The sequence below is a fragment of the Callorhinchus milii genome, unplaced genomic scaffold (genome assembly GCF_018977255.1).
Source record: "Callorhinchus milii isolate IMCB2004 unplaced genomic scaffold, IMCB_Cmil_1.0 Scaffold3, whole genome shotgun sequence".
NCBI classification, from domain to species: domain Eukaryota; kingdom Metazoa; phylum Chordata; class Chondrichthyes; order Chimaeriformes; family Callorhinchidae; genus Callorhinchus; species Callorhinchus milii.
In genome coordinates this window covers 89,965,230-89,982,537 of record NW_024704744.1, presented here as the reverse complement: position 1 = coordinate 89,982,537, position 17,308 = coordinate 89,965,230, and the positions used below count along the sequence as shown (strand labels likewise).

The 17,308-nt window shown below is 42.9% G+C and overlaps 2 protein-coding genes across 12 annotated transcripts in view; one reads left to right on the top strand and one right to left on the bottom strand.

The window, feature by feature from the left end:
• The window catches only part of coq8aa (coenzyme Q8A, genome duplicate a), a 45,308-nt gene extending 33,069 nt beyond the window's left edge, over positions 1–12,239 (top strand). For 2 of the 3 annotated variants that reach the window (XM_007907208.2, XM_042332771.1), the window contains exons 10-15: positions 153–246; positions 3,307–3,448; positions 4,517–4,624; positions 5,534–5,599; positions 5,849–5,935; positions 7,502–8,481. In XM_007907208.2, the coding sequence (XP_007905399.1) occupies positions 153–246; positions 3,307–3,448; positions 4,517–4,624; positions 5,534–5,599; positions 5,849–5,935; positions 7,502–7,801 (797 nt within the window). In that variant the 3' untranslated portion in view covers positions 7,802–8,481. Of the gene's footprint in view, positions 1–152; positions 247–3,306; positions 3,449–4,516; positions 4,625–5,533; positions 5,600–5,848; positions 5,936–7,501; positions 8,482–12,050 lie in introns of those variants that run through there. The other variant, XM_007907209.2, reaches the window with a different exon arrangement.
• The window catches only part of LOC103187627 (serine/threonine-protein kinase MRCK alpha), a 237,968-nt gene continuing 231,035 nt past the window's right edge, over positions 10,376–17,308 (bottom strand). For all 9 annotated transcript variants that reach the window (XM_042332763.1, XM_042332762.1, XM_042332765.1 and 6 more), the window contains 3 exons: positions 14,087–14,210; positions 13,423–13,580; positions 10,376–12,847 (listed from right to left, as the gene is read on the bottom strand). In XM_042332763.1, coding sequence (XP_042188697.1) covers positions 12,716–12,847; positions 13,423–13,580; positions 14,087–14,210 — 414 coding nt within the window. In that variant the 3' untranslated portion in view covers positions 10,376–12,715. The remainder of the gene's footprint in view (positions 12,848–13,422; positions 13,581–14,086; positions 14,211–17,308) is intronic.

Below are 17,308 nucleotides of genomic sequence, written 5' to 3'. Positions count from 1 at the left end.
GGGTGAGTAGGGAGAGTTTTGTTTGAACATGAGGATTAAGCTTCAGTATAGGGATTATGTTCGGAAATTCTTTAATTTATAAGCGTGGCAATGTTTGTGGATTTTCCAAGATTGAAAAGCACTTGTCTCTCTCTCTCTCTGTTTGACTGCAGGTCTGTTCCCTGAGCACGTGGTGGATGTGATGAGTCGCGAGCTGTCCCTGGAGTGCGATTATGAAAGGGAAGCTGCCTGTTACAAGCAGTTCAGGTGTGTAAGCCCACGGTTCCCTCCCTCCTCAACCCCTCACCCACTCAGCTTGGTGTCCAGCAACAGCTTTGTAAACACGCCAAGACATTCTGTGTGAAGAGACGCTGTGTAAATGCAGGTGGTGTGCTTCCATTATATGTGAGAATGTTTGTGTTGGAAGACAGTAAGGGGTCCCACTCCCATTATCTTTGCTGTGACGTTTTCTCTATCCCTTGCTCTCCCTACCCCTTCCCTGTCTTGCTGTGGGGATTCCAAAGAGCTGACAGAGGCACGATGGGCCTCCTGCTGTGCTGGGATTGCTCTGTGTGTGTGTAAAGGTTTAAAAGTTGAGGTTTTTAAAATAATAAAGGGATTCGATATGGTAGCTACAGAGAAACTATTCCCTCTGGTGGGGGAATTCAGAACAAGTGGGCATAATCTTAAAATTAGAGCTAGGCCTTTTGGAGTGAAATCAGGAGGAAGTTTTTCACCCAACGGGTAGTGGAAATCTGGAACTCTCTCCCGCAAAAGGCTGTGGATGCTGCATCCATTCACATCTTCAAGACTGAGGTGGATAGATATTTGTTAGTATTAAGGGATATGGGGCTAAGGCGAGTAATTGGAGTTGAGGTACAGATCAGCAATAATCTTATAGAATGGTGGAACAGGCTCGAGGGGCTGAATGGCTTACTCCTGTTCCTATGAAAAGAATTGTAGGCATAATCACTGTGACCTTGCTCTCGGAGAGGAGGTGGGGGCGGTTCCCTAGGTCATAGCGGGCAAGTTCATTTGTTTATAGCAGGATATATTTACAGCTATTTATAACCCGATTGCTGAGGTATTCACAGCTCGTGGGGAGAAAATTCTTAGGTAAGTTTAATAATAGCAGGATCCAGTTGACCTCAACCCTCTTCCTGTGATGGACAAGACCAGCAGTGCAGTGCCTCTGGGGCTGTGGAAACATAGAGACACCTTCTGTCCTTTCATAGAATAGAATCATAAGAATATTACAGCACAGCAGAAGGCCATTCGGCCCATCGTGTCTCTGTTGGCTCTTTTGAAGATCTACCCAATCAGTCCCACTCTCCCGCTCTTTCTCCATATTCTTGCAAATTTTACCTATCAAGTTCCCTTTTGAAAGTTGTTATTGAATCTGTTACCACCAGCCTTTCAGGAAGTGCATTTCCGACTAATAACTGTAAAATTCTCCTCATCTCCCCTCTGGTTCTTTTGCTAATTATTTTGAATTTATGTTATCTAGTTACTGCCTTTTTATTTCTGTGTAAAATATTCATTGAGTAAAGCTGGTTTGGCATAGGCATAGATGAAGTAGGTCAGGAGGAAAACCACCTCTTTCTTTGGCAGCTGAGAGGAAATGGAGTTAATTCTTGGGGTCTAGAATTTTACCCAGTCTTTGGCTGTGGAACCAGTTTATCTTATAAATTTAAGGTCATGCCAAGGTGGAATTTCAGTTCAGCAATGGAGATGCCTGGTAGTGGAGTCCTGTAGCTTGGCGGTACTCGCCAAGAGTACTAGAGTACTCGCTTCGCAAGCAAGAGGACCTGGGTTCAATTCTCGGGCAGGACGAAATGTTGGGCAAGTTTCCTTACTCCACGCACCTATTTACCTAGCAGTAAGTAGGAACCCGGTTCTTAATAGATTGGCAAATTGCTTTTCCCTTCAAAATAATAATAATTTGATCACTCAATCTACACTGTTACACTGCTGTGAGTAGTTGGTTGCCCCGTTTCGCCCACAAAACATATAGTCAATTCACTTTACAGTATAATAATAATAATAATCCTTGCATTTGATATAGCGCTTTTCACGTCGGGAGGACGTCCCAAAGCGCTTCACAGAACACACTGTAAAGTGAATTGACTGTGTATTTGTGGGCGAACGCGGCAGCCAATTGCGCACAGCAATGTCCCACAAACAGTCGTAGATTGAAAAATGACCAATTTTATTATTGTTTTTGGTTTTTGGAGGATTATTATTAGGCTCTGTGTGGAGTAAGGAAACTTGCCCAAGGTTTCGCCCTTGCCTGGAATTGAACTCAGGTCTCTCGCTTGCAAGAAGCGCTTTGAGACATCCTGAAGATGTGAAACGGTGTGATATCAAATGCAAGGATTATTATAGTAGAGCAGTGAGGGAGGAACAGATGGGTTGCCCGCTTGCTGGATCCTGTAGAGAAGAATTATGTGATTTTCTTCAAAGCATGTGTCACAATGTGCAGTGGGTTTGGTGAGGTGCTGTAAGCATTCTTCTGAGCTGAGGTGCTGTTTTGCCTATTCAAATAATTCCCCCACAATGCTTTTGGAAAAAGTTTCCTTAGTCCACACAAGAAGGCAGTTTCTCCCAGTGTCCAGCCCAACCCAACTCAATAATCCTCTACATTAATTTTGGTTATTCATTGTTTTTATAACGGTTTGTGGGGCTCTGCTGTACGAAAATTAGCTCCCTTGTTTGCCTGCAAAAAATGTTACTACGCTTGACAGCATTGACTCTGTGTTAAATGCAAGGAACATTATATGAGAATATAAGTGAGAGGACCTGGGTTCAATTCCTTACTCCACACACCTGTTTACCTAGCAGTAAGTGGGAACCCGGTTGTTAGTCGATTGGCAGATCACTTTTCAGGGCATAATAATTCCTTTTTTTAAAAAAATGTGGTCACTCAATCCACAACTGTTTGTGGGACACTGCTCTGCGCAATTGGCTGCCGCGCTTCGCCTACAAAATATAGTCAATTTAATATATTCCGTGAAGCGCTTTGAAACGTCTCGAAAATGTGATAAAATGCTATATCAAATGCAAGTATTATTTATTTAATAAATTTAATAAAATTATTTATTTAATAATACTTGCATTTGATATAGCGCTTTTCACATCTTCTAGACGTCTATTACTATATTTATTATAATATAGTAAATCATTGACTTTATAGTGTATCCTGTAAAGCACTTTGGGGCATCCTCCTAATGCGAAAGTTTTTATATCAAATGCAAGGATTAATTATTATTAATAGTAATAATTAGCAATATAATTGTTTAACCTGTTCTGTAATGTCCCCCTCCCCAGGGAGCTTGTGAAAGATGATCCCTATTTTTATGTCCCGACTGTGATTGATGCGCTGAGCAACAGGCACGTGCTGACCACTGAGCTGGTGCCTGGATTCCCCCTGGACAAGGCTGAGAACCTGAGCCAGGAGATCAGGAACGAGGTGAGCACTGGTCATGGCTAATGTCAAAGTTTCGCTGGGCTGGTTAAGTTGGCAGCAGTCTCGCCTGTGGGTCAGGAGGTCTTGCCAGGCTCCACTGGCTCCCATTTACTGAACGGATCGATTGAAAGATCCTTTCACTCATTTTCAAATCCCTTCATGTCCTGGCACCTGCCTACCTCTCTGATCTGCTTATCCCCCAGTCCACCAACCGCTGCCTCAGCTCGGCTAGCTCTGGCCTCCTGTTTGTCCCTCGCCCCCTTCACTCCACCATCAGTGGCTGTGCCTTCAGCTACAACGCCCCAAAACTCTGGAACTCTCGCCCTTAATTCTTAAGCCTTGCCCCTTCCTCCCCACTTTCAAATTCCACCTTTTTGATTGTGCTTAGCGTCACCTCATTCCTCCCTCTTACCCTGGCTCGTGCTTCAGACTCCGCCACTGTACATGTGTACAGCCAGCCCGCTTACGTCTTGTATATCAGCTGGCTGTTCCTGCTAAAATGGCAGACATTGGAATCACTTCTTGCACACTATCTATATGTACAGGAGTCCTGTAGCTTAGTGGTTAGAGCATTAGCCTCGCAAGCAAGAGGACCTGGGTTCTGTTCCCAGGCAGGGCGAAACGTCAGGCAAGTTTTCGTATTGCCGCGCATCTGTTTACCTAGCAGTAAGTAGGAACCTAGTTGTTAGTTGATTGGTGAATCGCTTTTCCGGGGGTAATGATCCCTTCAAAAATAAAAAATAATTGGGTTACTCAATCCACCACTGTTTGTGGGACACTGCTGTGCGCAATTGGATGCCGCGTTTCGCCCACAAAATAGATAGTCAATTCACTTTACAGGACAGTCTGTGAAGTGCTTTGTGACATCTTGAAGATGTGAGATATCAGATTTAAGGATTATTATTATACAGACCAGGGAAGGTCCCGCATTAATGTCTTGGCTTCACTGAGTTGATTTCAGAGCTCGGGGCAGTTGTGCAAAGTGTTGGTATTTTAATGTCCAATTGTTGCCTGTTTAAGAAGCACGACTGCAGTTGCTGCGCTTGAGCTGACCATGTGCTTCTGTTTCAGATCAGCTACAACATCCTGCGTCTGTGCCTCAGGGAGCTTTTCGAGTTCCGCTTCATGCAGACAGACCCCAATTGGTCCAATTTCTTCTATGACCCTGAGACCCATAAGGTGTGTGTTGGTGTGTGTCGGAGCGGTTGGTGTGTGTCAGACTCCAATTGGTCCAATGTCTTCTATGACCCTGAGACCCATATGGTGTGTGTTGGTGTGTGTCAGGGAGCGAGTGGTTTTCAGTTGTTTATGGGTGTGGTGCAGGCCGGGAGTAATAAATGAGTGATAAATCTCTCTAGGCTGATCCCTGTACACGGAAGTAACAGCAGCTCTCTGTGGAGGTCAGTCACAGCGACTGGCACCATTGAATAGCCGTTCACGAGGCTCCTATTGCGAGACGTACCTCAGGAAATTTTTTTCTTAAAATTCTGTTTGCAGTTAAAAGAAGATGGTTCAGTGAGTTCATCCAATAGGTCCTGTAGCTCAGCGGTTAGAGCACTCGCCTCGCAAGCCAGATGACCTGAGTTTGATTCCCAGGCAGGGTGAAACATTGGGCAGGTTTCCTTACTCCACACACTTGTTTATCTAGTAGTATGTAGAAACCCAGTTGTTAGTCGATTGGTGGATCGCTAACTGGGTGTAATAACCTCTCAAAATAATAATGAAAATAATAATTTAGTCACACAACTGTTTATGGAACACTGCTGTGCACAATTGGCTGTCGGATTCCCCCACAAAACATAGTTAATTCACTTTACACTATATTCTGTGAAGCGCTTTTAGAAGTCTCAAAGAAGTGATAAGTCTCAATATCAAATACAAGGATTATTATAGCCTTGAGGAGGACAGGACCTGCACCTCACCCATTCCCTGTCAATCAGTGAGAGGGGTGGGAGGAGAAAAAGAGTTTGGTGCTCATCTCGCTGAGTTGTGCCTCTCCCCCTGAGCTTTGTGGTTGGGTAGGTTCACTTTAAATGAAGTCATGCTGGAGAATCAACCTTGTTTATCTGTTCCTCTCTCTGCACCTAGGTGGCGCTGCTGGACTTTGGAGCAACCAGAGGCTTTGATGAAGATTTCACCAACCATTATATAGAGGTACAAAGCTTTCCACCAACCAGCTGGTTTTAAAACCAAATGAAGCTTATATTTAGAAAGTGAATAAACTGATGGAAAGGGATCTTGACCATTTATTTAGGCTCTGACTAAACTTAAACAGCAGTTATCAAAAGATAGAGTAAACTTGTTTCTACTAATAATGTATGAAGAGATTCTGATGTGCAATGATTCCGATGTGAAGTCTGTCTCTTCCGTACACCAATAATATTTTCATTCCAACCTGTGCAGGTGATTCGGGCTGCAGCCAATGGAGACAGAGAGAAGGTGCTGAATAAATCAATTGAGATGAAATTTCTGACTGGCTATGAGACTAAGGTAAAGTATGCGTCTATATGGTGACAGATCAACAGACATTGTTTATGAATATGTCAACCAGAGTAATGGGAGTAATGCAGCCAAAAACACCAATGCTGTTGCCAGACTCTGCTGGCTCTCATTTCCCCAACAGATTAACTTTTAAGATCTTCAGAATTTCCGACCGCAGCTGTCACGCCATCTCCTTCCACCTGCGTCCTTGTTTTTCAGACTTTGCTTTACTGTTCAATTCCTGATTCCCTCCAATCCAAAATGGCACTTTGAAACTCTTTCCCCCCCATCTCTTTCCCTCTTTACCTTCACAACCCTCTCTCAACTGTGTCTTTGGTTAAAACTCCATGCATGATGCTCCTGTAAAGTGCTTTGTAAACAATTCATCCTCTGGGAAAGCTGATAAAAAGTGTAATTATAGGGGTCAGCTGGTAGCACTCTCACCTCTGAGTCAGAAGGTTGTGGGTTCAAACCCCACATTGGGACTTTGAACTCAGACTGACGCTCCAATATAATCTGTGGGGGAGGGGGGAGGTCAATGCTGCCTGCTTTTTTAGGTGTTTGTTAAAGTTTCCCTGGCACTGTTTGAAAAGAATAGAGTTTCGCCCACTGTCCTGGAAAACAATTCCCCATTCGCTTCATGGCTGTTTGTGAGACATTTGTGTTTGCCTACAAATACACACAATCACTACATTTCACAGGATTTACCTTGAAGTGTTTTGAGACCTCCTCCCCCTCCACATTACAGATCCATCAAATGCAAGAATTATTATATTGGCACATATTTAAACAGAATCATGATGGTCGTATGCCTAACGCATGTTGAGCAGATATATAATGTATAATATATAGCCTTGAGGGAGTCACTGACCCCATTAACTGCTGGACCTCCTTATGCCTTACGCTCAGTGTAGTGCCATTGAACAAAGATTATAGGGAAAAGAAGACAACCTTGAATACAAAGGAGACAATATTATACAAACAAGATCTTGTGCCACTTTGTGTGCAGTTTTGGAAACCCATTATAGAAAAGCTATGAATACAACAAAAGTATAAGAAGTATTAGCTCGGAAGTTTAAAAAAAAAGTTTAAAAAGTTTGGGCCTTTTAATATTTTTTTATTATTTTCGCTAGAGCTGAAAAGGTTAAGGTGGGGGGGAACCTGATGAAGATCTTTAAGATTATAATATAATATATAATATATTATAATACCTTTCACATTGTCTGTGTCAAAGTGCTCAGAATTTACTATAAAGTGCACTTAGTAACTGCTGGTGAACACAGCAGCCAATTTGTGCATAGAAAATGTGCCTGCCACAAACAGCCATGAAGTGATAACCAATTTTATTTGGAGTAGTATTGGCCAGGACACCGAGTGCCATGGAATCTTTTAACGTTTACCTGGATAGACAGATGAGACAGTTTAACAGTTTATTGAAAGGCACCAGTGCAAACATGTTGCTAATGGCCCTTTTCTGTGCTGTAACATCCTACTTCCTCATCTGTCCTGATGACATTTTATAAATACCGTGTTCAGTTCAAAATGCAAACCATTGTCTTTGTGTTTTAAATCCAGACAATGAAAAATGCTCACGTTAACGCAGTGATGATTTTGGGAGAAGCTTTTGCCTCGAGCGAGTTGTTTGATTTTGGGGCTCAGAGCACAACCAAGCGCATTCACGGCCTGATCCCCATCATGCTGAGGCAGCGGCTCATCCCACCCCCGGAGGAAACCTACTCCCTTCATCGTAAAATGGCAGGCTCCTTCCTGATCTGTGCCAAGCTACAGGCCAAGGTGTCTTGCAAGGATTTGTTTGAGGCTGCCTATGCCAATTACTGGAGCAAACAGTCTAACAAAGGCACCAGCAACCAATGAGGAGAGTGACCCAGGGAGACAGAGACAGGAAAGACAGGTGGTTGGACCAGTTGGTCAAAGTATTCCTAATTAGAGAGCTGGTCCAAACGTTACCAGTTAATAGTCACTAGACTTGACAGTAATCGCCAGTGAAGCGCTTTGAGGAGTTCCGACATGAAAAGGCGCTGTATTAAATGTGAGCATTATTTTTCAAACATTTCTTCATCCCATTTCCTGTTTAAAGGAATTGTGGCTACAAAGATACAAGGTACTGCATGAGTGATGCAGTGAATCTTTGATGGAAAAAGTTTTTTTCTCAGTGGGCATACATACATAGGGGAAATTTATTGTATTAAAAAAATCTGAATTTGTACGATACTGCAGTGAGAAAATAATAAGTTACTGGATAATTTTAGTGGGAATGGGGTTCATAATAGGGTGGGGGGGGGCAGGGAGAGGAAGGGGAAAAGATTTGCAAAGGATTCAGAAATAGACCGTCACCCTGGCCTCAGGAACTCCACTCTGAATAATTTCAGACAAGCTGATGTCAGAGTTCCTGTGGGGTTAATGGTGGGTTTGGATAGATAGGATCTGCTGCAAATCCAGGCTGCAAATTGCGTGTCTTAGATCTCAGTGCACAATGACATTTTTTTATTACCTGCTACTACGCTGATTCAATAAAAGCAAGCTGGTGGTTTAAATTGTATGATGTGGCTGGTTTTGTGGGTGACCTTCTGATGGCGGTGCACTGTCACAAAAACAATACAACTCAGAATTTGGGTAAGAGACAAGCCCTGTGGCTCAGCTGGCTGGGACACTCGTGACAGTCAATCCAAGGCACTGTTGAGCATGACTGGCTAATTGGTTAGACTCAGAGGTGCAGACGTATTCTCAAGCACTCGCCTCACAAGTGAGAGACTTTGGTTCGATTCCCAGGCAAGGCGAAACATTTCCTTACTTCATGTGCTTCTATTTAGTAGAAGTAAGTAGGAGCTGGGTTGTTAAGTCATTATTATGTTTAAAATTATTATGTTTAAAAATGTATTTATTATTTTGAAGCAATTATTTCCCCCAGAAAAACGATCCATCGATTGATGGATCGTTTTTCTGGGGGAAATAATTGCTTCAAAATAATAAATACATTTTTAAACATAATAATTTGGTCACTCAATCCACGACTGTCTGTGGGACACTCCTGTTCTGCTGCGTTTCACCCACAAAATAGTTGATTCCGTTTATATTTGTGAAGCCCTTTGATACATCTTGAAGATGTGATTAGGTGCTTTATCAAATACATTGATTCTTGTAAGATTTAATTTACAGGGCAATTCAATTGCTCCAGTATTTTGCAAAAATTGATCATAACTTCTGATGTCCCCAATGGAGTAAAAGCAGAAACCCCTACACATAGGAATGCTTCTCGGCCCATGGACCTCTATAAGAATTCTACTCAAGCAACTTAACCACCAGAACATCAAAAATATTTCTAGTGGCCCACCAGAAACCTAAAATATGAATTGGTAGAGAAGCACAAGACACTGCTGCTCAATTCATAACCTGTTTTTGTACTTAACAGAAGAGATTACACTTGGTAGGTTACATAATTAACATCCAAAACACTGACATTTAAAATTGAATGAACACGGAAGAATGGGACAGAGAGCTTTGAATCTTCCCACACCCAGTAGTATCTTTGGATAAGAGGCAAGCCCTGTAGGTCAGCTGGCTGAGGACATTCATGACACAGTTAATCTAAGGCACTGTTAAGCATAACTGGCTAATCGGTATGTGGATATGGATATAACCTGCACTAGTATATGGAAAGTTGGGCTCTTGCCAACAATCCCTCAGACAGAATTAGTCATTGAATTCGTTGGTAGTTGGTGTGAATTGCTGTGCACAATTTCTGTGAAACACTTTGAGACAATGACAATGTAACAAGGCATATCAAATGCAAGTATTATTATTTGCATGAAGGAACCTAAAGATTTATTATAAAATTGAGATCCAAATAATTAGCTTATTTTGCATCAGTGCCATTTTGACTTGTGGCCTACCTTTGAACGGACAACTCACAGTGGCTGCCATCCAGTTTCCTGGCTTTTCCTCTGATTCCAGTGCCATGTGTTACTCCAGTGACTCCCACTAGAAGCTGCGGTCTTCTTCTCCAGGCTCAGCGCTCAGGCCAAGCGAGCACCTTAGTCATCAGAACATCAAATTTCTAGAAGTGACATCTCCATGCAGGCCATGAGGCATGAAGGTCCATTTCACCCACAAAATATACAGTCAATTCCCTTTACAGTATATTCTATGAAGCGATTTGAGACGTTTCAAAGAAGTGATAAGGCAAGGCAAATGCAAGGATTATTATTATACATCAGTGATCTCCAGGCTCAATACTAATGTCAGACCAATCCTTATTATTGATCAGAGTCCAACTTTAACGGGGTAGAAGGAAAACGGGATTTAGTTGGAGAACAGACAGACACCCTACTCCACTCCATACCTCCCCTTCCCCAACCGCCCCGCACACTTTGTTTACCACCATTGTAGTTTACCCCCTAAAATCACAAAGAATTTCAGCCATCACATCTGTAACAGTTCCCTGTTTTATTGAAATACATCAAAGTCCAGGTTAATATTTAATGTGTGTTACCAACATAAAATAGTGGCGGTTAGTCTTTTATAATCCGACCGGCCACCTTAAATATTCTTGTGCAAAAGAATCTACATCAGCAGAGTTTCTCTTACAAATAAACCCCTAAAACATTAAGGGCAAAAAGGAGTGATAAAGCCAAGCAATTCTGTATCCAGTCAGCCGTGATCCTAAACAAAAAAACAGTACTCTTTATTAAAAAAAACTGATTACATCTATGACATGCAAACCTGTACAATAATCTTACAAAAGAAAAATACCTAAAAACTTTGAAAATAGATGATATGAAATTGTCATACATAAAAGGCAGGTCAACCAACCCCCTGATAACCAAAGATAACCACTGAAATGCCAAATACTGGTAATTCGCAGGTGATTGTTCTCCCATCCCTTATTCACACAGTTTCTCACACAATGATGGGTACATATTACAGCAGAATTTGACAGCAGGTTAACTTCCTCTTCCTCATTTTCCTAAATCTGTACATCTAATTCAATGGAAAGGAAGCACCCTTTCTTTTCCCTCTCTCCCTCCCACAACCACAACACCCATATACCTTTACTGCCGTCTAGAAATGTCTGAAAGCAACAGCTGGAAGAAAGCAGTGACTTGTACTGCAACCACAGCTTCACTGCTGTCACAGTCCTCTGCTCACACCTGGAGCGAGTGCTCCAGAGTAGGAGTCCTCTGCTCTTCCTCCTGCAATTTGTGTTCCTCTTAAAAAGAACAGATCCCACCAGCAGGAGAGAACTTGAATTCCCCAAACCAATACCTTGAAACGCCTTTAGAAACAAGACCGTTTTACATCAAGTCTCATCTCAAATCAATCCACACCTCAGCCCACATGCGTCTCAGTACTTGAAACCTCAGCATTTTCTGTATTCCTCCCTCCCACAGGTATTCTATGCCCCCTCTTACAGAAAGCAATACACCACAGACCTGGTCACACAAAAGAAGCTTTGTTTTGGGGGAGAGGGTTGGAACAGAGTAAGCACTGGTGGCACAACACATCTGCTTTAAATATTCAGTCATGTTTCTTTATCTTAAATACCCCCCCCCCCCCATATACAGAAGAGGGGGGGATGTGGGTTGAGGTGAGAAGAGAGGGATTTTGTCTTCAAATCTGCTACAGAGGTGAGCAAAGCACAAACCCATTTCACTACAGCAGGATCTGTGGCATTGAATCAAACGTCGCCCTTTATGGAGATAAATGGGACAATGCCATAGCTGAAGCCGAGACGTCCAGTTTCAGCTGAAACAAGATGTATGAAAGCTCAGCTTTTTGTTTCCTTGTTGAAACATGCAAACAATTTTTTTGTCATATGCTCCACCGTTCTTGTGCAGGTAATTTTTACAAAAAATGGCAGCTTGAGTTGCTGTTTCTATATGTTATGTGTTGGGCTTTTTTTTGTGTCGTTAAATTTCAGCTGCGTCTTGGGCACTACGTTTAAGAACTACAGAATCTACCAGCAGAGACCGTGACACCACACGCAGCACCTCGTAACCATCAGGTGCTACCACAAAAAGTTTTAACAAGTAAAACTATACACAACTTTATATATATATACTTTATATATATTCTATATCACAAAGATTTTTTTTGTTTTTTTTAGTAAAATAACTTTTGGTGATTCTGGTTGCCGATGTACGCACGCTGCGATTGCAAAATAAGATGAAAACAGAAGCTGGACCCCAATACCTGAAGTAAAGCTGGAGATTTCTCGTGCTTTTTTCCCCCCTGGAGTAGATTGTGGCCGAGAGAGAGATAGACAGGAAAATAAAAGTTATATTTCTCTCTCAAACTGCCGTCAAAAAGGGTGGCGATTGTTACAGGTACCAACCATCTGTTGAGAGTGAACCAGCAGAAAACAATACCATAAGATCAGTTACACGGCTTAACCAAAGACCCATTGATAGGGCACCCTACGTCCACAAAAGACCCTCTAGAGAGTAGCTAGTATTGTCAATGGGTAAAAGGAGAGAAAAAAATATTTTTCCTTCCCCCCCTTCTTTTGAAAAGCTCCAATGGCCAAAGCGCAGAAATCCATTTATTACATGTCACACCATCAGGTCTGGTCCTTGGCTCCACGTTGCGTCTGGGGAGGGTGGTGGGTTAGTGGGTTGGTGGGTGGGGGAGAATGGGTGGTAAGGGATCTTCAGTGCCTTGTTTGGCACAGGTTCACGTGGGTGTTGCTCAGGAAAAGGAATGATATACAGGACAGCGAGGGTGGAGTGAGAGCTTAGTTTAGTTTTGGGAGGTTTTCTGGACCTGTGCAGCTCATGTCTCCCAGCTCCCGTGGTCTGTGCTTTCCAGCAGAAGGGCTTGTGGCTTGTGAGGTGAGACGGGGCTGGGTGGGCTGCTCAGGTTGGAGCTGTTGGAGGCTGTAGAGTGTCGAGGGGAATCGGAATCCTGAAAAACAAAAAACAGCACCATGTAAATGATAATAAATAATAATCATTTGATATAGCACCTTAACACATCTCAGAGACATCCCAAAGCTCTTCACACATTATACTGTCAAGTGAATTGGGAGAAAAGTGGCAGCCAATTGTGCACAACTGTGTCCCACATACAGTCGTGGATTGAGTGACCATGTTATGATTATTTATTTTATTTATTACTCTTGGGAGGGATTATTACCCCTGGAAAAAGATACAAATTAAAATGGACCACACGGAAGGCATTAATTCAAACTTCGCAATAGATTATCAAACCATTTTCGCTCCTTTTACTCCAGTCACAATCCACATTGTTTTTAAAATTAAGCCAAATTAGGTTGACTGAGGTAATGAAAGCCAACGATGAGAAATCAACTGATGGATGATGAAGAAAGAGATACTTGTGAATGAGACATACTGAAGGGGAGGGAAATAACTGCTGTGGTGAGAAGCAGATCTGAGTGCAGTTGCTCTATGTACACTGGAGAGGACTGAAGGGCTGTAAAAATGACAATGAATGGAAAAAGATATTAAAACCCAAATTACATCGCGTTCAAACTCCCTTGTTGGCACATCGCTTCCAGGATCCATCCCACCAGACGATAAGGAGCCATCAGACGGGGAGGTCATTGGCTGACGCTTGGCGGCATAACTACTCCCTGAGAATTCCCTTCGGAGAGCACTTCCATTCTGTGCCGACGATCCTATGGGAACGAGATCGAGAGAAATGTGAAGCAGCGACATAGACAACAACTTGCATTTACACAGCGCCCTTCACATGGGGGTAGCGCCTGGTGCGCTTAAATCTCACAAAACAGTCGTGGATTGAGTGACCAAATTATTATTTTTTAGACAACCAATGTATGGTGCACTGTTCAAATACGCTATAGGTCGGCTCATGGGGTCAGTCACACAGCTAGGTCTCATAGAATGGAAGCTGAGGACCACACATTAACCAGGAGAGATTATAAAACGGGTTGGGGATATCACAGATATCACAAAACACACAGTCAATTTACTTTACAGTATATTCTGTGAAGCGCTTTGAGACATCTAAAAGACATGGTATATATCAAATGCAAGGATTATTATTATTATTATCATCATCAATTAGCGATTCCTGAGGTCTGATTTTCCACTGACTGGAGTTAACAAACAATGAGCTGTTAATGTTTCTCAGGACGTTTGAAGCAGTTCAGGGGCTACTTACTTGAAGAGAGGCCGCTGCTGGCACTCATGGAGCGGCCTGGCTCAGTGCGGGAGCGGGCGATGGCGGGAATACTGACAGAAGCACTAAACATGGTCCGACTCTTTTCATCCGGTGGCCGCAGGTTCTATATGGGTACAAAATCAAAGCAGAAAAGGAAACAGCTATCACAAAAAGTGGCATTAAAGCAATATGTCCAATATGTCCTCAGAAGGTTATGCATCTACTGTGAGATGAATAAATTCCAGGCTAGATGATACAAGGCAGCCTCAGCGTGCAGTGACAAACTACTGAGCTGACAATCTTGGCTGTACTGTTATAATAATAATAATCCTTGCATTTGATATAGCACCTTATCACGTCTTCGAGACATCTCAAAGCGCTCACAGAATGTACTGTAAAGTGAATTGACTGTCTATTTTGTGGGCGAAACATGACAGCCAATTGCTCACAACAGTGTCCTAAGCAGTCGTGGATTGTGACCACATTGTTTTTTGAAGGGGTTATTATCCCCGGAAAAGCGATCCGCCAATCTACTAACAACCAGGTTCCCACTTACTGCTAGGTAGAAACAAAGGCCTGTGGAGTAAGGAAACTTGCCCAACGTTTCGCCCCTGCCTGGGAATCGAACCCAGGTCGGCTCACTTTTTAGGCGAGTGCTCTAACCACTGAGCTACATGAATCCAGGTTGTGGAGAGACTAGAGCAGGTCCATATATGAGACAGTCTTGTATAAAACGCAGAGTAGTTCAAAAGTGCGGTTGAAAATATAGGTTTTACGATAGATTTTGAAGGTGCGGGAAAGGAAAGAAAGTGCAAGGCGACTTGACTCCCGGATGAAGTTCCATAGTGCTGGGTCAAAATGGCTTTTCAGCTTGCGCACTAATGGTGACAGATCGGGCAGGGGGTATGAAGCAGACTGATGTTTGCTGAGCGGATGCGGGTGGGGCAGAAGAATTGATGGAAGTCTCAGAGGTAGGCTGGGTCTGGAGGCACTTTACATAGAATGATAATGGCACAGAAGCTGGCTATTCAGCCCAACTATTCCTTGTCAAAAGTCAAAGTGAGCACAAGCATTTGAATACGAGCAAGAGATCTTGAATTTGATCGCCTGGGAGAGAGAGAGGCAGCCAGTCACCAGAATAAAGGAAGAGGTTAATGGGGTTGGGGACCCTGGTGTGAGAGAGGACATGAGTTGCGGCATTCATAGAATCATACAGCACAGAAAGAGGCCATTCGGCCCATCACGTCTGCGCCGGCTCCTAAAAGAGCAATCCAACTCAATCCCACTGGCCCGCTTTCTCTCCACAGCCCTGCAATCCTGTCCTCCCCAAATACCCATCTACTTCTCACTTAAAAGTTGTTATTGAATGAGTTTCCACTAGCCTTTCTGGTTATGCATTCCAGATCTGAACAACTCGCTGGGTGAAACTTTTTTTCCTAACCTCCCCTTTGTTTCTTTTAACAACCATCTTAAATCGGTGTCCTCGGGTTACTGACCCACATACCAGTGGAAACAGTTTTTCCCGGTTCAACCTATTAAATCCTCTCATGATCTTGAAAACCTCCATTAAATCTCCACTTAACCTTCTCTGCTCGAGGGAGAATAATCCTAGTTTCGCTAACCTCTCCTCATAACTAAGATCCTTCATTCCTGGTACCATCCTGGTGAATCTCCTTTGCACCCTCTCCAATGCCCTAACATCTTTTCTAAACTGTGGTGCCCAGAACTGAGCGCAATACTCCAACTGAGGCCTAACCAGCATTTATAAATCATAGAATCGTTCAGAACAAAAAGAGGCCATTTGGCTCATCGAGTTGCCGGCTCTTTGAATAGAGCAATTAATGTCAATCCCACTCCCCAGCCTTTTCCCCATAACCTGCAAACCCGTCCTCCTCAAATACCCGTCACCTCATTTTTAAAAGTAGTTATCGAATCGGCCTCGACCACCCTTTCAGGCAATGCGTTCCAGATTCGAACAACTCGCTGCGTGAAAAAATTTCTTCTCACCTCCTCTGCTTCTTTTAGAGACTATTTTGAATCTGTGACCTCGAGTCACCGACACACCCACCAGTGGAAACAGTTTTTCCCTTTCTAACCTATCAAATCCCCTCATAATTTTGAAGACCTCTATTAGGTCTCCTCGTAACCTTCTCTGCTCAAATGAGAATAATCCCGGCCTCTCTAGCCATCCTTGTAAATCTCCTCTGCACCCAGCGAGTTGTTCATTTATGTATATTAAGAAGAGCAGTGGTCCTAATACCGATCCCTGGGGGACACCACTGTACACTTCCCTCCAGTCAGAAAAGCAGCCGTTCACCACAACTCTCTGCTTTCTGTCTCCCAGCCAGTTCTGGATCCATACTGCCACTGTCCCTTTTATACCATGGGCTTCTATCTTTCTTACAAGTCTTTCATGTGGTACTTTGTCAAATGCCTTTTGAAAGTCTATATAAACTACATCAACTGCACTACCTTTATCCACCCTCCGTTACCTCATCGAAAAATTCTATTAGATTTATTAGACAAGATTTGCCTTTAACAAATCCATGTTGGCTGTCCCTAATTAACCCATATTCTTCTAAGTGAAGATTTATTCTGTCTCGGATTATATTCAACATAACCTCCTGACTTTTGAATTCTATCTATCTATAAAACCTGGTATCCCGTATGCTTTTTTAACAGCTTTATCTACCTGTCCTGCCACCTTCAGAGATTTGCTTATGTGGACCCCCCGGTCTCTCTCTTCATTTGCCCCCTTTAGGACTGTACCATCAGTTTATACTGCCTCTCCTCATTCATTCTACCAAAATGCAAAACTTCGCATTTCTCCACATTAAATCTCATCTGCCGCGTTTCTGCCCATTTTACCAATTTATCTAAGTCCTCTCGGTGTCTGGTGCTATCCTCCTGACCATTAACTACTTTTCCTAGCTTAGTATCATCTGCAAATTTGGAAATTGTGCTCCTATATCCAGGTCCAAATCATTAATATAGATCAGAAAGAGCAGTGGTCCCAATACCGACCCCTGAGGGACACCACTACACACCTCCCTCCAGTCAGAAAAGCAACTGTTTACTACTCTTTGCTTTCTGTCTCCCAGACAGTCCTGGGTCCAATCTGCCACAGTCCCTTTAATACCGTGGGCTTCTATTTTGTTTATAAGTCTCTTTTGTGGCACTTTGTCAAATGCCTTTTGAAAATCTAGATAAACTACATCTACT